Source organism: Lithobates pipiens, unplaced genomic scaffold (assembly GCF_037356315.1).
Source record: "Lithobates pipiens isolate NorthernLeopardFrog02 unplaced genomic scaffold, aLitPip1_a1.2 Scaffold_18, whole genome shotgun sequence".
NCBI classification, from domain to species: domain Eukaryota; kingdom Metazoa; phylum Chordata; class Amphibia; order Anura; family Ranidae; genus Lithobates; species Lithobates pipiens.
This window is the reverse complement of record NW_027507758.1, coordinates 207,345,198-207,371,927: the sequence shown is the minus strand read 5'-3', so window position 1 is coordinate 207,371,927 and position 26,730 is coordinate 207,345,198. Positions and strand designations below refer to the sequence as shown.

The 26,730-nt window shown below is 45.5% G+C and overlaps 1 protein-coding gene across 4 annotated transcripts in view; it reads left to right on the top strand.

Moving 5' to 3' along the window:
- The window catches only part of NUP133 (nucleoporin 133), a 951,293-nt gene that overhangs the window by 393,830 nt on the left and 530,733 nt on the right, over nucleotides 1–26,730 (top strand). For all 4 annotated transcript variants that reach the window (XM_077486543.1, XM_077486541.1, XM_077486544.1 and 1 more), the window contains one exon: nucleotides 242–389. In XM_077486543.1, the coding sequence (XP_077342669.1) occupies nucleotides 242–389 (148 nt within the window). The remainder of the gene's footprint in view (nucleotides 1–241; nucleotides 390–26,730) is intronic.

The following is a 26,730-nucleotide window of genomic DNA, read 5'->3' as shown; positions in this document are numbered from 1 at the left end:
ATGTTTTCCAACCTGATCTTCGGTCGCTGGATTGCATAACATGGCAGTCTGTGCCCAGTTGGGAGACAATGAGTGATTACTGTTTGCCTTTGTCCCACTCCTTTAATGAATCCAGCTGTGTCTCCCAATGAAAAAAAAAATACAAATAATAATTTTTGTACATAGTTCATCTTTTATTTTTTTCCAAAAATTTTAGGTTTTTGTGTCAATAGTTTTTATTTTTTATTGTTTTTCAATTTAGAGATGGGTTAATTATCTTGGCAGCTGCCTGGCATTGCGGAGATGATCCTTGCCTGATCTATTACACTCTTGTAACCGTAAAGGATGAAGGTTACACGTTTTCTGATGAAGTTAATGTTGAGGTCACTCAGTTCAACCCACTTTTTGAGGTGAGGATTGTTTACATAAATATATATATATATATATATAGTGTGTGTGTATATTTATAGATGTGTATATATTTTACATTACACACACCGGGTAAAATAAGTATTAAACACATTGCCTTTTTTTAGGTGACTGGATTTCTAAAGGTGCTATTGGCATGACATAAATTTGGACTAAATCCTGGAAACATGTTACACAGCAGTGAAATGGGAATACTTTAGGAGCATATTAGTCAAAAGTATCACACAGTGCATTTCAATGGGCAATAAATATAGAAGATCAAGGATTAAACCTAGGTGGCTTAATCGTAATGTGAAAAATCTCATTAAAGCGGGAGTCCGCCGGGACTCCGCGTTTTTTTTTTTTTTTTTTTTTTTTTTTTTTTTAAAGTCAGCAGCTACAAATACTGCAGCTGCTGACTTTTAAAATAGTGACACTTACCTGTCCAGCGCGCCCGCGATGTCGGCACCCGAAGCCGATCTCTAGATCGACACTCAGGTGCTGCCGCCGCCATCTTGGGTATGCGAATCAGGAAATGGAGCCTTTCGGCTTCATTTCCCGGTTCCCTACTGCGCATGCGCGAGGCACGCGGCGCAATCATGACGGTCCCCGCTGCCTCTGGGATCTGTGTGTTTCCCAGCAGGCAGCGGGGCACTTGCGCAAAGGGGCGGGCACTTGCGGAAAGGGGCGTAATCTACGCCCCTTTCCGCAGACAGCTATCCCGGAAGTGGGTGCAGTTACCTGGATTATCCAGGTAACTGCACCCCCCTCCCCCCTGAAAGGTGCCGGAGGGGGGGGGGGGGATTCCGATGAGCGGAGGTCTATTTTAGGGTGGACCTCCGCTTTAAGAAGAAAAATATGACCTTTACCAAATATAAAGGGATTTGGTCACCATCAGCATTCCAACACTACAAAGAATGCAATAAGAGTAAAATCACAATCAGGGTGGCTAAAAACAATTATGAGAGACATAAAGGAAGAACCCAAAGAAATGTTTTATATGCTTTAACCACTTTCAGACCGGACCATTTTGCTGGCTTAAGACCAGACCACTTTTTGCGATTTGGCACTGTCGCTTTAACTGACAATTGCGCGGTCATGCGACATGGCTCCCAAACAAAATTGACTTCCTTTTTTCCCCACAAATAAAGATTTATTTTGGTGGTATTTGATCACCCCTGCACTTTTTATTTTTTGCGCTTTAAACAAAAATAGAGCGACCAATTAAAAAAAAAAAGTTTTTAACGTTTTTGTTATAAATATCCCCCCCCAAAAAAAAAAAGTTTAGGCTGATACGTATTCTAAATATGTTTGGTAAAAAAAAAAAATTGCAGTAAGCGATTGATTGGTTTGCACAAAAGTTAGTGTTTACAAAATAGAGGATAGTTTTATGGCATTTTTATTATTTTTTTTTTTTTTTCTTTTATTGTGACTGTGACATAATGGCGGAGACATAGGACATTTCCGACATATTTTTGGGACCATTGTCATTTATACAGCAATCAGTGCTATACAAATGCAGTGATTCCTGTGTAAATGACACTGGCAGTGAAGGGGTTAACCAGGGGGTGGCAGTGTAGGGGTTAAGTGTCCCTAGGGGCATGTTACTAACTGTGGGGGGCTGGGCTTTGTTTTAGTGAACACTTATCTCTGCTCCAATCACATTGGAGCAGAGATCAGCGTCACTTGTTGCTAGGCAGAACAGGGAGATGCTGTTTACAACGACATCTCCCCGTTCAGGCGCCACGTGAGACGATTGCGGGTATCCCCACGGCGATCGAGTCTGCGGGACCCACGACCAGACTCATGGGGGTCCCCACCGGCACGCACGCGATGGCATGGCGGCATATAAAAATGGACGTACCTGTACACCAATATGCCTGCCCATGCTATTCTGCCAACGTACATCAGCGTGCGCCAGTCTGGAACTGGTTAACAGTGAAAGGGCAAAATCAGAACACATTGCACATAATAGATGAGGATAGTTACAGACTAAATACCTTCTTTGACTTTTTTTTTATTTCACAGGAAAAACAAGGGTTTACCAGCCCTGACTGTACTGTTAATGACAGAACACAGGAGTCAGGGGAAAAACTTAAACTTAACACCAACCTACATGATGGTAATCTACAAATGCCTCAATGGGAATCCCAGCATAGAAAAATTACTATTCAGTCCCAGGGAGTGTAAGAGGACACAGGACCACACATTGAGACTGGGAAAGCATTTAACCTTAAACTGCACAGGGGGTTCTTCACTGTCAATGCAATAAGGATGTGGAACTCTCTCCCACCACAATTGGTGGTGACTGTGGGGAGTAAGAATATTTTTAAGACTATTGGATGCACGTCTTAAAATTCACAACATACAGGGATATGGAGATTTTTTTTTTTTTTTTTTATAGACACTGACACACACACTGGATGGACTATTGTGATTTTTTTTCAGCATTACTATGTAGATGTACATGTTGATGACAAGCCATGCGAACCACACCTACAAAGAACCAAATAAGTTCAGAAATTGTTAGGTGTAATAAAATAAAATGACACGGAGAAAGTATTACACATGTAGAAATAAAGGTGCAAAAAGGGAAAGGAAGCAAAGACAGCAACTGAAATATATCAGTAATTAGAAAGCAATCCTGCGCCTTCTCAGTGAAATTTAGTATCAGTTTGTTCAGTTTCAACTGATGCCCTAAAAAGTGTTTATTTACACAAACATCTCATGGTGGGTAAAAGCAAACAGCTCTCGATACCTCCACAACTTTATTGTTGCAAAACATATTGATGGCATTGGTTACACAAGGATTTATAACCACCTCAATACACTGCACTTACACCCCCTTCCTGACCAGACCAATTTTCAGCTTTCAGTGCTCTCACAGTTTGAATGATAATTACTCAGTCATGCAACACTGTACCCATATGAAACTTGCGTCCTTTTTTTCACACAAATGGAGCTTTCTTTTGGTGGCATTTAATCACTGGTGTTTTTATTTTTTATTTTTTTTTATTTTTTTTAATGCTATTAAAAAAAAAAAGGAATCATAATATATAAATTGTGTGAAAGAAAATATTTTTTCTTTGTTTTCTGTCATAAAATTTTGCTAAATAGTCATTTTTCTTTGTTAATTTTGGCCAAAAATTATACTGCTACATATCTTTGGTAAAAAAAAAAAATAACCCACATTAGTGTATATTATTTGGTCTTTGTGAAAGTTAGAGTCTACAGACTATGGTGCCAATCACTGAAAATTGATCACATCTGATCAGGCCTTCGGTACATCAGGTGCATCTCTTTCTTGAGACACTAACAATTCAGGAACGTACAAATAGCCCCCAAATGACCCATTTTTAGAAAGTAGACATTGCAAGGTATTAAGTAGCATGGTGAGGTTTTTTTTATGTATGTATTTTTTTAAGTTGTCAATTCTTCCCACAATTCTTTGCAAAATAATTATTTTTTATTTTTTTACAAAATTGTTATTATCAGGTTAATTCTTACACACAGCATATGCATACAACAAATTACACCCCAAAATACATTCTGCTATTCTTCCCGAGTATGGCAATACCACATGCCTGAGACTTTTACACAGCCTGGCCACATACAGAGTACCGACATTGAAGTAGTACCTTAGGACGTTCCACGAGCAAAAATGACACATCTCATTTCAAAGCCACCCATTACACTTTTGAAGGCCCTGGAGTACCAGGACAAAGGAATTGCCCATAAAATGACCCCGTTTTGGAAAGCAAACACCCCATCGTATAATCTGTGAGGCATGATGAGTCTTTTAAACGGTTCATTTTTTTTCTTCCAGAAGTTTTTAGAAATTGTGGATAAAAATGAAAACACATTTTTTATTTTTTTGGGTTTAAAAAAAGAGTTTATTGAATCTTAATACAAGACAAACATCCAACAATGACAAAGATCTCCAAGAGCAAAGTTGGTACAAAACATATGTCAAAGACACTAGGCATTGAGACGGATAAAAAAAAAAAAAAACGGTTATGAGAGTAGACCTCTGGATAAATGGTGGTCCTCTGGAAGGAATAAGCAGACTTTGGAAACAGACCTAGGTTGGGGGAAGTTGTGACTTAAACATGCAGGGCCCGGTTTCCGAACCCTCCAAGATCAATCCATTGTCAGAACTCCACACCCCATATGGATCTTGCTGTGCGGGGGCCAACCGAGGAGTTCCTGAGGATCCTCCGGGGGGGATCCAAGGAGTTCTCGTTGCCATTTAACTCAAACCTGTAAATGGTAAGAACCGCTAGGAGAAACTGCTGTTAACTGAGGAGGTTCGTCTTAGGTAAGTTACTATTAACTGGACAGGGGGAGGACAGACCCCCCCCCTGCTCTTTAATTGAAAAAAAGGGGGAAAAAAAGCCCAACGGTTAGATTTACCAACTGGCGCACAGCTCACTCCGGTTCATGTGGTAGGTCAAGATGAAGCTATGTGATGCCACGTTGTGAAACGCGCTGACGTTCATGTGGATAGTAGGCTCCCTTCTCGGCATGAATCAAAGTATTAGCAGTTTGGATCAGAAATATGGAATATCTGAATGAGTGAGCATCTGAACAAACACTTGTTTGAAAGGCTTCTGGCGCAGATGATTGCAAAAGACCCTGGAGTGGATTCAGTATAACAGAGGTGGTGAGACTTGGATGTTAACCACTTAAGGACCGCCGTATTGCCAATGTACATCATTACAATGGCACAGGCAGGCACAAGCACGTACATGTATGTGCCTGCCTTCCAGCGGGTGGGGGGTCCGATCGGACCCCCTCCCGCTGGATACGGCGGTCCGTTTCCCTCCAGGAGCGTTCCGTGATGAGGGGATGGCCGTTGGTTTCTGGCCACCCCCTCTGGATCGCTCCTGACCAATGACTAACTTCCTCCCACTGTGTATTGTTTACACAGGAAGGAGGTGATGTCATTCTCCTCAGGGCGGTCTTTTTGACCGGACTACGAGGAGAAGACACAAAGTAAGTGTGCAACACTACACTGACATGTAGTTACACACAGGCACACAAACCCCCCCGCCCCGATCGCCCCCCGATCCCCCCCCCCCCCCCAGTCACAGTGTCACTGATTGCATTGATCATTTCTTTACTGATCAATGCATTCAGTGTCAGTTGTAAAAGTAAAAACTGTCAGGACAGTTAGTGTTAGGTCCAGGGTAGCCCCCTATCACCCCCCAATAAAGATTTAACCCCCTGATTGCCCCTAGAGTTAACCCCTTCACCCCCTTTTGCCAGTGTCACTAAGCAATGATTTTTATGATCGCTGCATTAGTGTCGCTACTGTCGCTAGGTAGCTAGTTATTTTTTTAGGTTCACCGCCAGGTTTTTATAGCGCTAGGTACCCCGATATACTACCCAAATTATGGTTTTAACCCCCTGATTGCCCCTAGTTAACCCTTTCACCCCCCTTTTGCCAGTGTCACTAAGCGATTGTTTTTCTGATCGCTGCATTAGTGTCGCTAGTGTCGTTAGGTAGCTAGTTATTTTTTTAGGTTTGCCGCCAGGTTTTTATAGCGCTAGGTACCCCCATATACTACCCAATAATGATTTTAACCCTCTGATTGCCCCTAGTTAACCCTTTCACCAGCGATCACAGTATAAGTGTCACTGGTGACGCTGGTTAGCCAGTTAGTTATTTAGGTTCCCCGTCAGGTTTTTATATAGCGCCAGGGACCCCCATATACTACCTAATAAAAATTTGAACCCCCTGATTTCCCCTAGTTAACCCTTTCACCACTGATCACCGTATAAGTGTTACGGGTGACTCTGGTTAGTTTGTTTTTTATAGCATCAGGGCACCCACCATTTATTACCCAATAAAGGTTTAACCCCCTGATCACCCGGCAGGTGGTATCAATTAGGTTTTAGGGTCAGGGTCTGCGTCGCCCCAGGCAGCGCTAGGTTAGTGCCAGTACCGCTAACACCCACACGCAAAGCATAAACCTCCCGTAGTGGTATAGAATCTGAACAGATCAATATCTGATCTGATCATATCTATACTAGCGTCCCCAGCAGTTTAGGGTTCCAAAAAAACACATTGTTAGCGGGATCAGCCCAGATACCTGCTAGCACCTGCGTTTTGCCCCTCTGCCCAGCCCACCCAAGTGCAGTATCGATCGATCACTGTCACTTACAAAACACTAAACACATAACTGCAGCGATCGCAGAGTCAGGCCTGATCCCTGCAATCGCAAACAGTTTTTTTGGTAGCATTTTATATTTAAATCCGGAAAGCAGTGTTTGGGTTTCGGGGTGCCGTGTGCGACTAGACTCCCAAAAAGTCCCACACATGTGGTATCCCCATACTCGGGAGAAGTAGCGGAATATATTTTGGGGTGCAATTCCACATATAACCATGGCATGTGTGAGCAATATATCATTTAGTGACAACTTTTTGTAAAAAAAAATATATATTTTTATTTTTTGTCATTCAATCCCTTAGGACAAAAAAAAAAATATTCAATGGTCTCAACATGGCCCTCAGCAAATAGCTTGGGGTGTATACTTTCCAAAATGGGGTCATTTGGGGGGGGGGGGGGTTTGTGCCATCTTGGCATTTTATGGCCTTCAAAACTGTGATAGGTAGTGGGGAGTAAAATAAAAAAATTATGCCCTTAGAAATCCTGAAGGCAGTGCTTGGATTTCGGGGTCCCGTACGCGGCTAGGCTCCCAAAAAGTCCCACACATGTGGTATCCCTGTACTCAGGAGAAGCAGCAGAATGCATTTTGGGGTGTCATTTCACATATGCCCATAGCATGTGTGAGCAATATATCATTTAGTGACAACTTTGTGCAAAAAAAAAAAAAAGTTTGTAATATTCCCGCAACTTGTGGCAAAATATAAAATATTCCATGGACTCAACAATGCCTCTCAGTAAATAGCTTGGGGTGTCTACTTTCCAAAATGGGGTCATTTTGGGGGGTTTTGTGCTATTTTGGCATTTTATGGCCTTCAAAACTGTGATAGGTAGTGAGGAGTAAAATGAAAAATTTGCACCCTTAGAAATCCTGAAGGTGGTGATTGGTTTTCGGGGTGCCGTGCGCGTCTAGACTCCCAAAAAGTCCCACATATGTGGTATCCCCATACTCGGGAGAAGTAGCGGAATATTTTTTGGGGTGCAATTCCACATATAACCATGACATGTGTGAGCAATATATCATTTAGTGACAACTTTTTTTTTTTTGTCATTATTCAATCCCTTAGGACAAAAAAAAAAATATTCAATGGGCTCAACATACCCATCAGCAATTTCCTTGGGGTGTCTACTTTCCAAAATGGGGTCATTGGGGGAGGGGTTTGTACTGCCCTGCCATTTTAGCACCTCAAGAAATGAGATGGGCAGTCATAAATTAAAAGCTGTGTAAATTCCAGAAAATGTACTCTAGTTTGTAGACACTATAACTTTTGCGCAAACCAAAAAATATACGCTTATTGACATTTTTTTCACTAAAGACATGTGGCTGAATAAATTTTGCCCTCAATGTATGACTAAAATTTAGTTTATTCAATTTTTCTTATAACAGAAAGAAGAAAAAAAAATGTTTTTTTCAAAATTTTCGCTCTTTTTCCATTTATATCGCAAAAAATAAAAATCGCAGAGGCAGTCAAATACCATCAAAAGAAAGCTCTATTCGTGGGAAGAAAAGGACGCAAATTTTGTTTGGGTGCAATATTGCATGACCGCGCAATTACCAGTTAAAGCAGCGCACTGCGAAATTGGAAAAAGACCTCTGGTCCTTAAGGTGTTTATTGGTCCGGGGCTGAAGTGGTTAAAAAACAAGTGGTGAAAAATCCTATACACATTTATTGGACTTTTGATCGGCTAAAATCGTTTGTGGAGAAAGATTGCATCCATGTATTAAGCTTGTCTGATGAACGAACGGCCGCCTGAGAATCTCGTGTGTGTGTGTGTGTATATATATATATATATATATATATATATATATATATATATATATATATATATATATATATATATATATATATTGAGACAGCAAATCTGAGTGAAATTCCCAGATTATGGTAAGCCAGCGTGTCTGAGAATCATTCATTTTTGGTGCAAGACATCTTTTATGGAATTGCTGAATATATGGAACTTTCAAACACAGTATTATAGGAAAGTCTGACATGTGTGACTAATAGTGCACTTTAAATACGACTGAGTTTGAATATAATCAATTCACTGCCACTGATTGTTACATTTTCAGTATTGACTGTCATTTATGCCGCTGCTTGCAAAAGGCTAAAAGTGAAGGTGAAGGCTTCACATAATTAAATGTTGGGTTCAGGTTTGCTACACTCTGCTACAAGTGATTAAGTAGGAGACTCAGAGCTATAATAGACTGAACTAAGAGATCTTCATGACTTGTATAATCACAAGCCTGTGATATTCCTATTTCAACTAAAGAGAATTGCTATGTAGGTTTAATGGAGGTACTAATGAGAGATTAGGACCAGTGACTGGTCATAATTATCCCCATTTACAATTACTGCTACCTTGATGACCATATATGTGCAGATTTCCGAAAGATTTTTATCTCATGCTTCATAATAGAAGCACAATATTGGAACCGCTGAATATATGGAACTTTCAGTCCCGGTATCAAAGGAAAGTCTGACGTGTGACTAATAGTGCACTTTAAATACGACTGAGTTTGATTATATTCAATTCACTGCCACTGATTGTTACATTTTCAGTATTGACTGTCATTTATGCCGCTGCTTGCAAAAGGCTGAAAGTGAAGGCTTCACATAATTAAATGTCGGGTTCAGGTTTGCTACACTCTGCTACAAATGATTAAGTAGGAGACTCAGAGTTACAATAATTGACTGAACTAACTGAGATCTTCATGAGACTGTTATAATCACGAGCCTGAGATATTCCTATTTCAACCAAAGAGAACTGCTATGTAGGTTTAATGGCGGTACAAATGAGAGATTAGGACCGTTGTCTGGTCATAATTATCCCCATTTCCAATTACTGCTACTTTAAAGACCATACATGTGCAGATTTCCGAGAGATTTTTATCTCAAGCTTCCAAATAGAAGTGTAATATTGGTACAATTTGATCATACTCGGTATATCACCACATGTATGGCCATAGGAGGCGCCTCTATCTGTTTTATTGTTGTATGTATGAGTATGTCTGGATCTGTTTGTTTAAAGTCAAGGTGTATGAACTGTGCAGATAAGGATGATCTTTGGGTCATCTTTGGTTAATGTTGTGTAAATATCTAGGATTGATTGATGCAATTCAATCAAGGTTTATTTTATGTATAGAAGGAAATAAAAATATTTTTGATATTAATCAAATGTCCCATGTGTTCACCGAAACCTAAGGTAGCTATTTTTCTTTTTTCCTGGTGTTGGTACGCAAGTTAAAAACGGGACACAACAGCAGGGGAAAAGTTTTATTTTCTTTTTTTTCTGACTGTTACGGCTTCGGCCTTGTAGACTCTGAGGAGTGACATAAGGACTTATTTCTTTCAGAGGGGCTCACTGCCACTATTTGGATTTATTTGGTAGTGACAGTGGATATGGTCATATAACGGTATAAATTTGTAGGTCAAGGTGACCTAGCGCAGAGGCAAATAATAAGAAAGCAAGTGTGGGGGGGGGGGGGGGCAAGTATGAGGTCAGGATTAAAAAAAAAACTGTAAGATGCAGGGGAAAGGGAGGGTAGGAACCCTTGCGAAGGGTACCTGGCTCTGGAGGGAATTGTAGAATGAGAGGGGAAACCCCTTGTTAATATTTCAGGCTAATAGGGATATTCTAATATATGCAGCCCAGGGCTCCCAAATGAGTCTGAATTTCTCAGGAGTCCAAGATCGCACTGGCCATTTTTTCCTGTGCCACCCATGAAATTTGTTTGGCCTGGTGAAAGGAAACTGAAGGAGATTTCCATGGGTGTGCCAGAGTAATCTTGGCTCCCAGAAGAATAAAATTTATTAGAGAGTGTGTCCATTTGGGAACATTGAGGATTCACATGTGGAGAAGGGCTGTGGTGAGTTCCTGTTTAATTGCGTACCCTATGGATTTATGAATGAGACTGAAGATTTTGTTCCAGTAACCCCTGATTTTGGGGCATTCCCAAAGTGTGTGAAGGAGAGAGCCTACTAGGCCGCACCCCCTGAAACAGAGCGGAGAGGACTGGGAAAAGAACTTGGTGAGCCGGGTGGGTACCAGGTACCATCGGGAAATTACTTTATGGTCCGCTTCTACAAGGGAGTTATTAAGTATACCTCTGTAGGAGCGAGCAAAATTTAAGTGCCAGGTATCCAGGTCCCTATCAAATTGGAGGTCTTGCTCCCATTTCACCATGTAGTTCGCTTTTGCCAGGGGATCAGCTAATGTAGAATAGATGAGGGGAATCCCCCCCGACCCCCATGGCTGAGGAGCACCAGAGCTCATATGGAGTTACGTGGCGAGAACCCTTCTGGACCGGGGGCTGAATCTTTCTTGAGGCTCTTGATGACGTCCTGGACTTCCTCAATCTGGAAGGGGGAGTCCATGACGCCACAATGAGAGTCTGAGAGTTTAGGAACTGCAATCTCCTCTAGAAAAGCATTAATGGAGGGGGCGTGGCCGGAAGCGGAAGAAGAGGGACGTGTTAGAGAGGAGCTCCGCTGGCGCCTCTTGTATTCCACATCCATCCTCACTCAGGACGCACTTTGGAGCCCGCTGGATCACCCATCTCCCTTGCGGGACACATCTGCTGCGGGTGGGGCAGTTTTTGGCCGGCCTGTGGCCGCGAGGTACGCATCAGGCCGGGCGCTGCCATCTTGTGGCCTACTCTGTCCCCGCAACCACCGGACAGCGGAATTCCGGCCGCCCTTCGGCCATCTCGGCACCACGCAGCACCGCTCGGTCCCCGGGCCCCCCCCCCCCCGCTGGAGGACAGGAGCCTAGCAAAGGACACCGGTGAGGCAATTGGAGCACAGGTTAGTGAGGTGTGCTCTGGCGGCCATCTTGCTACACCCAGGGCCAGCCGAGGATCTCCTGTCTGGCTCCCCTACAGCGCCAATACTATTGTTCCCAGGGGGAAGGACATATGACCCCGCCACAGCGGGGACTGGGCACCCCAGGAAGGTTTCCTACCCGCCCCACGGTCACCTCCACACTTTGAGACTGAGGCCTTGGCCTAGCCGGCGGCCATCTTGGGACACCCAAACCCTTCCTCTACACCCAAAGGCCTTCATTCGCCCTTCTCCCAACTCGATTTATGTCTTAAACCTCTCTACTAGGTCGCATGTGCGCCTCTCCAAGATGGCGGATGTGTAATCCGTGAGCTCCGGTCCCGTCCCGCGATCTGCGGCCCCTTTAACGCTAACGCTAGCACAGATTGATCCAGGGGAAAGACTCCAACTCTCCTCATCCCTCCCAGGCACTTCATGGGAAAGATCGGAATTCAGCGATCAGCGTATCGTCCCCCGCAGCCCTCCTCCAATATGGACCACTTTCTAACTAGGCCCTCATCCCTGGCCCCGATCACACAGGGGGATCCGAAGGACTATGTCAGTTCACTTCTCGTGGAGGATTCCTCGCAGCGGTCACCCCGACAGCCCCCCCACCCCCCCCCCCCCCCCCTGCAGGCCCTCACACCGGAGTTTATGGATCTCAAACTCCAGGCCCTGGCGCAGCAAGTTACCAGGGACATAGCCCAGGAGATGGGAAGGATGTCCAGAGAACTTAGGGGGGAAATAGATGCCCTAGGGGAATGCACGGCGACCCTGGAAACAAAATTTGACGAGACTGCATTATGTGCAGGCCCTTGAAGAGGAAAACGCTACTCTTAAAAATTCTGTCTCCCAACTACAACTCCAACAGGAGGATCTCGAACAGAGAACGACGCCAAAACCTCAGGATCCGCAGTGTTTCTGAGAAGATAGCTGACAATAACATCAGGGCATATCTTCTAGGTCTCTTCAACACCCTGGCCCCGGACATAGTGGACATAGACTGGCGCCTGGACAGGGCCCACTGGTCCCTAGCTCCTAAACCCCCTGCGGGGGCCAGGCCCCGGGATATAGTGGTGCGTTTCCACTTCTATGAAAGCAAGGAGGCCCTGACCAAGGCTACGCGCAACAGGTCCAGCATTGAGTACAAGGGGGATAAAATTCAACTGTTTAGTGACCTTTCTCCCATCACATTGGCCAAGCGTCGCTCTCTGAGACCCATCACATCCCACCTTCAGGAGCACAAGGTCCCTTATTATTGGACCTTGCCTTATTATTGGGGCTTTCCCTTCTGTTTGAGTGTCACCATGGAGGGGGCCCAGCACACCCTGCGGGACCCCCAGGAAGGGGAGGCTTTCCTCAAGAAGCTGGGCCTTCCCCCGCTCCCTGCAGAGTTTGACCAAGCACCTCCGACTACCCCAAGACACAACTCTTCCTCCCAGGATCTGGACTCCGGTGAGAGGAAGAGGATCGAGGGCCTACTCCACACCCCAACGCTCTCAATGCTCCAGACCCCCCACCTGAGGACCTGTCGGGGTCCCCTCGGAATTTGCCCTTTTTTTTTTCTTGTTGCCTCACACAGGGGGTTGCGACCTTTTTTGATGGTTCCCCCCCGTGGAGTGAGGTATGCCTCTACAGTTGGTTTTCGGCCCTGCACGGTTCCACCGCTAGTTCAGAGATCCCAGTTGGGCTGTTTTTTCCAAGTTTCTGCTATATACTTAAGTTTATGGTTGCTTCCCTCAGCTGCTGACTTTGTTATGGAGGACATGAGGAGCCCCTACAATGCCATCGACCTCTCTGGATCATCGGGGCGGGACGTCACGGACCCCCCTCCATGTTGGGAACTGCCATGCTCCCCACCAAGTCCTTGGGCTGTGGCCAAGGACCCCTGAGGGGTTTGACCCTCTCAGGTTTTTTCTTGCTGACCTTTTTTGTTTTTTTAGGCCGTCCTGGCCTTATGGTTGCTCTGCATCACTATATTCAGTGGCCCCCTTTTTGGGCCTGCACGCATACCCCCTTTTTGGGGGACTGATATGTGTCTCCTCTTTTTCATACTATTGGTTTGGTGTTTTTTTGGTGTTTTGGTTTTTATTTTATTGCTTTTATTGGGGTTTTTCCTCGAATGCATTTGCCGGTAACTGTTATGTGCATTTTATGTCTACATATGTCCTTAGTTGTTTCTTTCCATATTGCAACTAACTCTATTGTTAGCAATATCTGTTTTAATTACTCTGCCTAGAACCCCTGGCAGAGGCTATCAGATCTCACCCTGATATCAAGTGGGTACCCATGCGGCAAAGGGAGTATAAATTATCCTTATTTGCGGACCAGTCCCCACATTTCCCTCCCTTCCCTGCATGCCCTACTCACTCAATTTAGTTCCCTATCAGGCTATAAGGTCAACACGGCAAAGACGGAGGCCCTCCCCCTCCATGTTCCCCTGGAAGAACTTCTGCGTCTGCAAAATACATTCCCCTACCGATGGTGCACATCGTCCCTCAAATATCTTGGGGTTCAGCTAACGACTTCCTACTCATCCCTTTACACGACCAATTACATCCCTTTAAGTCTATCAACAGTATGTTATCTCGATGGACCTCCCTTCCTCTGTCCTGGATAGGCCGAATTAATGTGCTAAAAATGTCCATGCCAAAACTGTTATATTATTTTGAAACCTTGCCTGTCCCCATCCCGATGTCAGATTGTTGCTTAACAATCAGATTGTTGCTTAAGCGCTGGTTCTTGAAATTTATTTGGAATGGCAGGGCCCATAGAGTGGCGGTTCGGTGGTTTTTGCCCCCAAGGATCAGGGGGGCATGGGTGCCCCGGACGTCTACAAATACTATCTGGCATCTCATTTGCGCCCAATAGTGTCTTGGTCTTGCCTGAGAACTCCGAATCGCTGGACGGAGATTGAGATGGGTTCCCTATATCCGACCCATCCCTGCTCCTTGGCGTGGTCGCCGGGGACAATGGGGGACCCCGGGCTTCTGGATCTCTGCCTGGGTCCCATGTTGTTCACGCTTAGACTGTGGCGTTCCTGCTCTTCCAAATTTGCATTGTCATCACCCTGTCCTGACAGTCTATCGCATGTTCGTATGTTTACCTGGGCTAAAGAGGGACTGTTCCAACTCCGCCACTTCGTTCACCCTGTCACGCGTAAACTTAAACCCTTTTCGGCCCTCCAAACTGACAGTCAACTCCCAAACCACATGCAGTATTCGTACCTCCAGATAACTCGCTACTTTTCAACTCTTTCCCCCCTCTCTCCCTCACCACACCAACGCCTTTTGAGCTGCTCTGCTCCCAGGGCCCCTACCAAGCAAAGTGTATCTCTAGTATTTACCATATACTTCAGCAGAGGTCCTCTCTCACTGCCCTATCCCACTCCTACATGGACAAATGGACACAGCTCCTTAATCAACAAATCACTCTCCCGCAGTGGTCCAGAATTTGGTCCTCCACCTCCTAAAATTTCCAGATGCGTGGCACAGAGAGAGACAGCATATAAAGTCCTACTGTTCTGGTATAGGACCCCCGAGGTTATTCATCGGTATGACCCCTCTTTCTCCCATGTGCTGGAGGTGTGGGAGGACCAAGGGAACACATTATCATATCTTTTGGCAATATGCTCTAATTACTCCTTTCTGGTCCATGGTATCTCACATGCTTCAGCAGATTTTTGACACCCCCATTCCATTGGATCCTGTCCACCTTCTCCTAGGCCTTACCTTCCTGGAGTTGGGGAAGGCAGCTAATAAATTAGCCTCCTATGTGCTGCTTGCTGCTAAACGAGCTATCCCCTCTAATTGGTTGTCTACTCAGCCCCCAACCCAGACTCAGCTGATACAAACCATCAAGGACATACGCAGGATGGAGCATTTGACGGCTATGGTGGAGGATGGGACCGACCGGTTTGGTGTGATTTGGGCCCCCTGGGATACCTCAATCTTTGGGCTCCCACAGGTGCCCCTGGTACCCCTAGCCACCCAGTCGGTGTCCATCTCCTAGTGTTCCCTGACCTTCTCGCTCCCCAATGTTTTGTATCTTGTCGGTACTTTCAGTCTTTTTCTGCTGGCCCAACGGTCACTCGAAGCTTACCTTATCTCTTGAGGAACTTTATAGTGGTATGTAGCCCTCTTTTGTCAGATATTAGTCATGTTATTGAAGCACCAGTTCAAGACCCCAACCTCTGCATTACGACATATACGATGTCTTTCAGTTTTTCTTTTTATTTTAAAATTGTTTTACATAATACTTTTCTATTGTTTTTTTTCCTTTATGCATTTTGTTTTGCTTTGTTTTCTTTTAGTTATTTATTTTTATTCTTTGACTGCTACTGTATATCTGTAGTCACCATGAGGTTATATAAGTCTCTCCAATACGGTATGCTCCAGACTTTTTGTCTATTGTCAGTTCTGTATCTTTTCATATTCTGTAAAACAAATATCTCAATAAAAATTACAATTTAAAAAAAAAAAAAAGAAGCATTAATGGAGTCAGGATTGTTCGGGGTGGAATTAGAGTACAGGTTTGAGTAAAAGGTCTGGAAGGACTGAAGTATTTTACGGGGGTTCTGACTGGGATTTGATCTTGGGTAAAGAGTAAATCCTTATTTTAGGGGAGAGTCTTGCTGCCAGCTGTGAGCCTATTTTGTCAGCCTGTAGATAGAACCGGCCGCTTAACCAGCTTAAATATTTATTTGCATTGGACGTTAGGGCTAAATTTAGGGCGACACAGGCAGATTCCAGATTAGCTAGTGTTTCAGAGGTGGGGTTGTTTTTGTGGGCTTTACTACGAGACTTAAACTCACATTCAAGTTTTTCTACATCTACTTTCCTTTCCCGTTTCAGTTTGGACGCAAGTTGGATTATTTTCCCCTCAGGACCGCTTTGTGTGCTCTCCATAGAACACTTGGGGATATATCCCCAGTGTCATTAAGACTGAAGAATTCCTGAATGTCTCTTTCCAGCATGGTGCAGTGGACTGGATTGGAAAGAAGGGTTTTACTTGGTGTTGACTAGTATTTATGATTATGTGCATACACCTCAATCATTGTAGTGGTATGGACATATACATATCTAGATCTGAGAGATCTTGTACAAAAGAGGTAGTTCTATCAGCAATACACATTTATTTATAGGGTTACATAATATATACAAATCGCACACCAGACAGTATTTACATCACAATGTACAGTGTAGGTCCCCTGGCTTGTATGATATTTACAAATTACTCAGAGAACCATATTTACAATACAATATAAGGTGCAAGTTCAGAGTTAGATTACCTGTTAATTTCAGGTCAGCCCATGGTGACTGCCGTGTGTTCCCACACCAGTGAGTTGGCTTGCTCACAAAGCATTATATCCCCCCCCCCCCCCTACTTTGTGTAGTGTGGCAAATATAATTCTCCCTAATTGGTCACTGTACCTAGTAAATGTATATTGTAACAGCCTGATTGGATGAGTCAAAGAAAGCTTCCCAGGTGAGATGTTATCAGGGAAAACAAAAGGCCAAGCTTTTAAGTTGAACTAATTACTGTAACGCCAGCACAACATTCAATATGTTAAATATATATTTCCCTCTAATGGAAATATATTTCGAATTACAATATTGTACAGGTATTAATGGAGATTTCACATAAACTCATAAGGCTACATTGGGCACAACTGAGGGGGACCGGGAGGGCAAAGGGAGCTAGTTATTCTCAGTCACCAGAGTGGTCAGACCAAAGGAACTTTGTGAATAGCAGCCTGGGTCGCAGTGTGTATCTCCGAGTTGGGTATGAAGATATGATCAATTCTGGTGTATGTTTTGTGTGGCGCAGAATTATGCGTGGAGTCTTTGGCTGTAGGGTTTAATTCTCTCCAGGAATCAATCAGACCCCTGTTGTGGAGAAGACGTGCAATTCTAAGACTCTGTTTAGGGGGTCTTTTCAGTTTGGGCTTGTCTTGGGTTGATTTGTCAAGCATGTGATCAAATGTGATGTTGGAGTCTCCCCCCCAGGATAATTCTGCCTTCCAAATGTGGGGAGAGGGTGGATAGCATGGAGGCAAAAAAAAAAAAGGGATTGTCCCTGGTTAGGGGCATAATAAGAGATGGAGTACATAATGCCTGCGATCTGACCATTATTAAAGTGGAAGTAAACTCCCCTATCGTTTTCAGCCAAGGAAGCTGCCATCTTTGTCTCTGTTTAATCTTCAACTGCTATGGTGCTGCACATGTGATTCGTTATGACACAAGCCATTGGATGGTTTGATAGTTTGGCTGAGAGAACAGCCAATGTCCAGTTAGCATTCCTGGCATGCCTTTTTTTTAACTGTTTAAATTGATGGGTTTGCTTCCACTTTAAGCATCTGCCTTCGGTGTCTTTGATCGTGTGGGAGTCTAAGAATGGGATTCGTTTTGCTAGCAGGATGGCCACTCCCCCTTTTTTGGAGCCGGAATTTGCCAGGTAAAAAGTGGTGAAATGGCTGTGGAGAAAGGAAGGGGTGTAGCTGGCTGGGAAATGGGTCTCTTGGAGGAGCACAATATCAAGGCTTCTGGTGTGGTAACTTTGGAAGGCCTTATGGCGTTTGGTGGGCGAGTTAAGCCCTTGCATATTTTGCGAGGTGATCTTAACAGATAGGTTGTGGGGGATAAAGTCAGCCATGGGAGTCAGGGGTGAGAAGCGTGATTGTGTGAGGGGATCTTACCTCTGCCCTTGGAGCACTGAATATGCACTTTGGAGGACTGTCCTCCCGGTGGTCCCCTGGGGATGAGATGGATGAAGGTATCCGTAAAGGTTCCTGGGGCGAGAGGGGAGGGTAGGAGAGGAGCCAGAGATAAAGCATGGGGGAGGTGAGAGAAGAGGAGTAAAAGAATGGAGTGAAGAAGGTGAAAAAAAAGAACATGTTTAGTACAGGAGAAATATGAAACATAACAATAATCAAATCTCTTGTGGTAGCAAAAAGGACTGGCGAGCTAAGTCCTAGTCCGAGTCCCCCTGTTAGGGAGGCCTCGGAGAAAGTACAACCACAAAGGGTTGTTTTCCTGGTGTCACCTGAGGGAGGTGGGTCCCTCCGAGTCACAACAGAAAGGGTGGCATGATGGGCCGCTCTGGCCACGGCCCTCCAGTGGAGAATAGCAAAAATTATGTGACTAGGGAAGTAGCAAGTGCCGTAAGGGCCAACCTTGGCAACAATTTAGTATAAAGAACAAAACAGAATAACAAATTGTATTACAAGAGCAAACATTTGTTCGAAAGTGACAGCTCTCTGGTGGGTGGGGGAGGGTGCCTTAGGCTGGATTTTGGGATAGGGGGAGCAATTGAGAACATAACCTAAGGTCGGGAGGTTCAATGAGAAAAATAAAAACACCACAACATTGTAGAGCCTGCCTGAGGAGGCACAAAAACAGCCCTTGTGGAGGTAATACCACCCTTGCCGGGTTTGTATTTGTTTAAGGCAAGGTTGGGTATCCCAGCTAGCCATGGGGGGGGGGGGGGGCGCTATTGGGACCCGACTACTTGAGGTGGAGGAATCCGAAACAGTAAATGACGAAAGTCAGAGTCAGGGGGGACTATCCACTACATATTCAAGTGGGAGCCACCTTCAGTCCCAAGTTAAGCGGAAATCCCAATCCGGAAGAGGATCCCGAGGGGTTCACTCATCTTGGGGGTGCGAGTCTCAGTGCCTCTTTGGAAGCTGTTCCATAGTGGGGTCAGAGGGCTCCCTGGAGGTGGTCGCTTGATGGAGCTTGTCTTGGCTGGCTGAAGCAGAGGAGCGAGTTCCTGTGTTGAGACCAAGTTGCAGTAAAAGGGGCTTGCCGTCTTGGACACAGGAAAAGCCGTAGGATTTATCTCTTAGGTGAAACTGGAGACAAAAGGGGAATGACCAGCGGTATTTGATGCAATTCTGAGTCAGGATTTCAAGCAGGGGTGTGAAGGCTCTCCGCTTTTGAATGGTTGTAGGGGAAATGTCTGCAAAGATTTGGATTTTGTGACCTTGGAAAGAAAGATTGTCCAGATTATGGGATTTTCTCATCACTACTTTGACGCCATAAAAATGAGGTTTAACAACTATGTCCCTCGGGAGACGTCTTGGCGGGGGAGCTGCAGTGCTCTGTCGAGCTCTAGCCTATGACCCTGGATGTCTGGAATGAGTTATTTGATAAAGAGTTTGACGGTGCTGGGTACATCTGTAACAGATTTGGGCACCCCCTTATGCTGAAATTGTATCTTCTGCTTCTGTTCTCAATGTCGTCAATTTTGGCCTGGGCAGCGTCCAATTGATTTTGGAACGTTTGGATGCAGGTAGAGTTCTGGGTAGTACGGCCACTATGTTGTCCTCTACTTGTTCTATTGCGTCCAAGAGGGCTCCTAGGCTTTGTAAATCTGCCTTAATGGTGGTTGTGATCTACTTGTCATTTTGGGCTAATCCTGCAGCTAGCATGTCAGAGAAGCTCTGCATTAGTAGTTGTACATCAGGGGACTGGGCTGGCTGCATGGGGGATGAATGCAGGGTCCCTGACAGGCCTGCTAGGCCTATGGGAGTTTGCGATGTAGGAGTTTGGAGAATGCCCCTTATTGTCCTGTCAAGCAGGGATTCAGTGGAGGCAGGGGAGAATCCTGGGGACAAGCTGTACTCACTGGGGTTGCCAGCAGTTAAGACTGATGCTGGATTGGGGATGGGGGGGTCAGATATGGAGACCTGTTCCTCCGTGCTGCCTCGTGCCGGAGATGCGGCCGCCATCTTAGCTGATCTGGGGGCCTCCTGAGTAAAGTCCAGCTGGCGGCTAACGGCCATTTTTAATTTTTTTTTTTTTTTTTTTTTTTTTTTAGCTCCAATCGGCATGCAAGCAGGTGCATGGGTGTTCCGGGAGGCTTGGGAGTCCGTTTGGGATGTGTCCCGCTAAGTATAGCTGCTGGGGGAGCTAAATGGGGCCGGAGCGGTGTGGAGCTCTCTGTGAGTGTCTTTCCGGGAGTCCTTTGCATGTGCACAATGCAACACTTTTTTTTTTTTTTTTTTTTTTTTTTTTTCTAGGAGCATAAATGACCCATCTCATTTCATTCCTACCTATCACACTTTTGAAGGTCCTGGAGTACCAGGGCAGTGGAATTAATCAGGTTTCAAAAATGGACTAGGGAGATATAGAGGGATGGGCAGAAGATTGCATATCACAAGGTCCAGTAGTGCCAGAGTCGCGTAAGCAAGATGGAAGTTGATTCAGCATAAATGACCCATCTCATTTCATTCCTACCTATCACACTTTTGAAGGTCCTGGAGTACCAGGGCAGTGGAATTACCCACAAAATGACCCCATTTTGGAAAGCAAACACATCATTGTACATGGGGCATAATGAGTCTGTTTTTTTTTTTTAAACATTTTTATTGAAAGTTTACACAATACAGTTCAGTAGGTTGGTTGACAGTATTCATGACAAAAGAAGAGAGAACATTTGAGTGACCTAACAGGTCAAGATGACACATGTTTTGAACGTTAACAAGGGGGGAAAAAAGGAAAAAAAAGGGGAGGGGGGAATGACACCCAGGGAGGTGTATACCCTCCTATGGCTAGGATTATGGAACCCAGTGAAAGAGACAAGAATTGGTAAGCATGAAACCCTTGCATAGAAACACAAACATGCGCACCCTTAAAGAGGGATTCCACCTAAAAAAAAATTAAAAGCCAGCAGCTATAAATACTACAGCTGCTGACTTTTAATAAATGGACACTCACCTGTCCCGGGTTCCAGCGATGCCGAGGCCTATCGATCGCTCGGCTCTCCGCTGCTGCCGTCACCATTCTAGGTGAGGGAATCGGGAAGTGAAGCGAATCGGCTTCACTTCCCGGTTCCCTACTGCGCATGCGCGAGTCGCGCAGCGCAATAGGAATTGTCCGCGCTGTCACTGGGACCCGTGTATGTCCCAGCAGACAGCGTGGCAGGACAGGAAATGACAGACTCCCATAGGAGTCTATGCCCGAAAGTGGGTGTAAATACCTGTCTTTAACAGGTATCTCCACCCCCCTCCCCCCTGTAAGGTGCCAATTGTGACACCGGAGGGGGAGAGGGTTCCGATCAGCGGAAGTTCCACTTTAGGGTGGAGCCCCACTTTAAGATATGATGTGTCCAGATCTAGCATAAATATATCCAGGTTTCAAAAATGGACTAGGGAGATATAGAGGGATGGGCAGAAGATTGCATATCACAAGGTCCAGTAGTGCCAGAGTCGCGTAAGCAAGATGGAAGTTGATTCAGCAGGTGGGTAGAGTCCTGTGGAGGAGAGGAGATATCTTGTGAGGTTGATATCTTGAGTCTCCCCAGCGTGTTACTGATATTGTGGCATAAGTACCAGCTAGTGTACCGGAAGGGATAAATAAGAGACGTAATATCCTCCGGATTGAACAATTGTTCGATATAATCCCTCCATCTAGTGAAGAAGCGGGGAGTAGATTTGAAATGGGAGGAGATAACATCAAGTCTTTCTATATGGAACAAGGAGAGCAGGGTTTGTTTCACCCCTTGTAGACTCGGCCGAGTCGAGGTAATCCAGTGGTTCATAATAGTTCTGCGAGCTGCTAAAAGGCATATATGCGACCAATGGGTAAGGGTGAAAGGTCGTGAGGCCGTCTGTGGCAAAGGTGGAGGTTCGCAACTAAATAAGCAGGTAAGTGGGTCTTTAGGCACAAGTATTTTGTTGATGGTTAGGATATAGTCCAGTACTGAGTCCCAAAATGTGGAGTCCCACAAGCGATGAAGTAGGGTGGGATGATCAAGGGAGCACCATGGACATTTGGCTTGCAAGGGATCCAATTTGTTTGGGGTAGTAGGCCCTATGAGTAATTTTAAATTAAGTTTCCCGCCATTTCTCTGAAATGACAAGTTTATGGACGAGTTTGTAACCTTTCAGGATTTTTTCTGGTAAGTTCACATCATTGAAGATAGAGGCCCATTGTTTAAAAGGAGCAATATGGTGTTTGTCTGCATGGTGAATGATTAGGTGAGAGTAGAGGGTAGAGATGGAGTAGTCACCCTGTTGAAGCACAGCATTCAGGTGTGATTTATGTAAGCAGTCAGGGTGCAGCCCTCCAATTGCTTTCAGATAGCTCGACAGTTGGTAGTAATGGAACACATGAGAAGAAGGGAGCGAATATTCCTGAGACAGGGTTTGGTAAGGTTTAAGTTTTCCGCGGTCAGGTACATAGAGGGAAGCCACTTTGTCTAAACCACGTTTTCCCCCAGAGATCAAAGGCTGGGTGAATGGTGGAAACATGGGGTTGCCTTGAATGGGCAAATGATTAGAAATGTTAGTGGGTAACCCCAGGAGCCTCCGAACCTCCCTCCAAGCTACCACTGTGTCTCGGATGAGCACATTCGACTTAAGATGTTCAGGTAGAGCGTGTATATTAGAATGGAGAACCGCGGGAAGTGTATAGAGGTGTATCAATGCTTTCTCAAAGTTGTTATTCGAGTATCTAGATTTACCAGCTATCCAATCTAGGCCTTGTCTCAAAAGGCATGAGAGATTATAGAAACGTAGATTGGGCAGGCCAGCGCCACCGTCAGGCTTTGGAAGGCATAGTTTATGGAGGGCTATGCAAGGTTTCTTGTTGGCCCAGAGAAAAGTGAACAATGCCTTGTGTATCTTCTGTACATCTGAGTGCTTAAGCAGAAGCGGAATGGTTTGCATCGGGTACAGTAGTCTCGCGAAGGAGACCATCTTGAAGAGATGGCATCTCCCAAAAAGCGTGGCAGGCCTGCCCAAGCTTCCAGTTCTTGCGTAATCTTAGTAATCAAAGGCGGGTAGTTAAGGGTATAAAGAGAAGAGGGCTCCCGACCTATGCGTACTCCCAAGTAGGTAATATGGTGTTGTGCCATTGTGAAGGGTGAGGATGATTGCCAGTTTATTAGCCTTTCGTGGATTCAGGGAGAGAACCTCACTTTTATCATAGTTAATTCGGAACCCAGAGCAAAGGCGATATGTCGCAAATAGGTCACGTAGCGTTTCAAAATCAGCTGGTGGGTTGGACGAAAAAAGTAAAATGTCATCTGCAAAAAGAGCGGACTGCAAGGTCTGGTCTCCAACTGAGATTCCGCTGATGCCGTTGGGGGAATTTATTATTCTGGACAAGGGTTCAATCGCTAAGTTGAATAGCAAGCGAGACAGGGGGCAGCCTTGTCTTGTCCCTTTAGTGAGAGGGATGGTAGGAAAAATGAAGTCCGGGGTAACCAATCTGGCAGTCGGGGCACTGTACATCTGGCATAAGAAATGCGTAACTGGGCCTGAAAAGCCAAAGGCATGTAACACCTTAAATAGCCAGGAAAAACTAATGTTATCAAAAGCCTTTTCAGCGTCAATGGATATGATGGCTATATCCTGATCTGGGCACAATTTCGCCCGTTCCAATGCCAGCAGTACTTTGCAAATATTTAAAGTTGCAGATCTGCCTGCAGTGTAACCTGATTGGGCCGTGTGAAGGAGTGCGGGAGGATAGTGGCCTGGCGCGAGGCTATAATTTTGGACAAGATTTTCACATCAACATTTATAAGGGATATAGGCCTGTATGAACCTGGGTGTAGAGGATCCTTGCCTTTTTTGGTGATCAGCTTAATATGGGCCTGTGCACCCGTAGGGGGGTATGACCCGCCGTCCCAGAGGGCGGTAAATACTCTACATAGGGTGGCTGGGATAAAATCCTGGGTAAGTCTATACAATTCTGCTGAGTAGCCATCAGGGCCTAGTGCTTTGGAAGGGGATAGTGATTTTATCATAGACCTGATATCATCTAGGGTGATGGGAGCATGAATAGCGTCTAAATGTGCAGCTGTCAGTTGCGGCAGGCGCACCCTGGATAACAGCTGGTTAGCGACTGTGGGATCTATGGGGTCTTCCGCGTAAAGGGATGTGCAATAGTCGGCCAGTAGTGTGCTAATTGCCCTAGGAGTAGTAACAATGGAGCCATCAGTGTGTTTCAGGGCGTGTATATGTGTGGGACGCTTGCAACCTGAACATAGCCGGGATAAAAGTTTGCCCGCTTTATTGCCATATTTGTGTAGTCGCAGGGTCGAAAAGGAGGAGGCGATCTGCTCCTGCCTCTCCGCCCAAAAGTCAAAGTTTTGCTTGGCTAGGTTCCAGGCAGTAATGTTATCCAGCGTGCGGCTGTGGAGGAGATTAAGATGCATGAAACGTAACTTGTCACTGGCCTGCAAATAATGTTGTTTAGAGTGTTTCTTATATTGCGTCACATATGCTATGATTCTGCCCCTGAGGAAGGCCTTTCCAGCCTCCCAAAAGAGGTTTGGATTGGAGATGTGTTCACCATTTGTTTCCGTATATTCGGTCCAACTAGAAAGTAGCATCTGTCGAAAATCCTCATTTTCAGCCAGATAGAAGGGGAAGCGCCATATGGGCGATGTGGAGGGCGGTTTAACGTTCAGTAGGTGAGTTGTTATGGGACAATGATCGGAGATCACCATGTCTTTGATGTCTGGATCTCTTACCAACGGCAAGAGAGCCGGGGACACAAAGATGTAGTCAAGTCGCGAGAATGACTTGGGGGGGTGAGAAGGTAAATTCCCACTCTGTAGGGTGAGATAAACGCCAGGCTTCCATGAGGTTCAAGGAAGAGATCATACGGGCAAGGGGAGTAGTGTCCGTGTTTGAAAGGGCGGTGGAGGTAAGTGCAAGGGGGTCTCGGTACGTTCTGTCTTCAGAAGGGCACATAACAGAGTTGAAGTCTCCACCTACTAGGTTGAGAGCCTCGGGTGCATGGGAAATCCAAGCCCCCAGGTCTTGGAAAAATGCGGAATCGGGGGAGTTAGGAGCATATATGTTGGTAATAGCGATGTCTTTAGAGGCCAGGGAGAGGTGCAATGTGACCTTGCGACCACATGAATCAGTACGAACGTTACGGGTGGTATATTGTAGGTGTTTGTGGAGCAAACTAGCTACCCCTGCCTTACGGCCTTCAGCTGGGGACCCGTAAACCTCGCCAACCCAAAGTTTGCGAAGACATGGGAAATCTTTAGCGGATAGATGGGTCTCCTGTAGGAGTACCACATCAGCCCGTAACCTCTTCAGGTGACGAAGGACTTTCATGTGTTTGTTAGGTGATCGAAGGCCCTTAACATTCCATGATACTACAGTAAATTGGTCTCTGGTGGCGTCAGCCATAGGGTTCAGTAGAGGTGATAATAAGTGTAATCAAAACCTTTAAGTCTAGCCTGGGATTGATTGATAGGCACATGGGAGTACGCATAGATAGGAGAGCCTCCAAGGGTGACCACATAGGAGGGGGGGGGGGGGAGAAGGGAGAGGGGGAGTAATAAAAAAGGGGGGGGGGGATTAAACCAAATAACAGGTAATAACAGATTTGGTGGAAAAACCACACAGTAGCCATAGCCAACTTCACCTATTTCCACATAAGATACATCCCAGGTACGGGTCTCCCAGCGAGTGCATGCACCCCCTGGGAGAAGCTGAACATGTTTCTCGGGGAAGTGGGAGGAAGCGGGAGGGGGGGTAAGGGAAGGGGAGAGAACACAGATTAGTGCCCCGGGGTGAGTGGGGGGGGGGGGATGTGGGAAAGGGGAATCGTCTAATTTGATCCACAGATCCCTAGTAGAGTGGGTAAGGCGAGCAATGGCTGCAGCTTGAGCAGTGGTGTCATTCTCCATAATGGAGATCCGCTCTAAAGCGTGTGTAAGGCGCTGCGCCTGTGCTTGCAGTTCGCTGTGGTATTGCTCCATAGCCTTCTGTATGGCTGAGTCAATAGAGGAGGTCAGCGTGGGTGTCAGTAAAGCGACTACCGCTTGAGCGATGTCAGCAGAGGGAATTGCATCTGTGCCTGGGAGGACTGGGCATGGCTGAGAGAGCTCCGTAGGGCTGTGAGCAGGCGCCATATTGGCTGAGGATTTGGCCGCGTCAGCCGCTGTGGACATCGCGGCGGTGAGCGAACGGTGCCCAGACCGCTCCACAAATCGGTCCATCAGAGGCACACAGTCTTCCCCAAACAGGGTGGGTGCTTCCCCGAGGTGGATGGCTGCTTTTTAGCTGGCTTTAGGGGGGTATGCGGCGGGAGCTGAGTCCGCTTACCTCCTCCTCATGTGGCACCGGAAGTGATAATGAGTCTTTTGAACATGTCATATATTTTTTTTCCACAAGTTGTTTTCTAAAACAAACAAAAAAAAATCTTTTTTTTTTGTTTTGTTTTACAAAGTTGTCAATTTATAAGATATTTCTAACACCTAGCATGTACTTAGCAAAAATTGTGCCCCAAAATACATTCTTCTACTTCTCCTGAGTATGGCAATACCACATGTGAGACCACAACCTGGCCAAATACAGAGGCCCAGCATTCAAGTAGCAC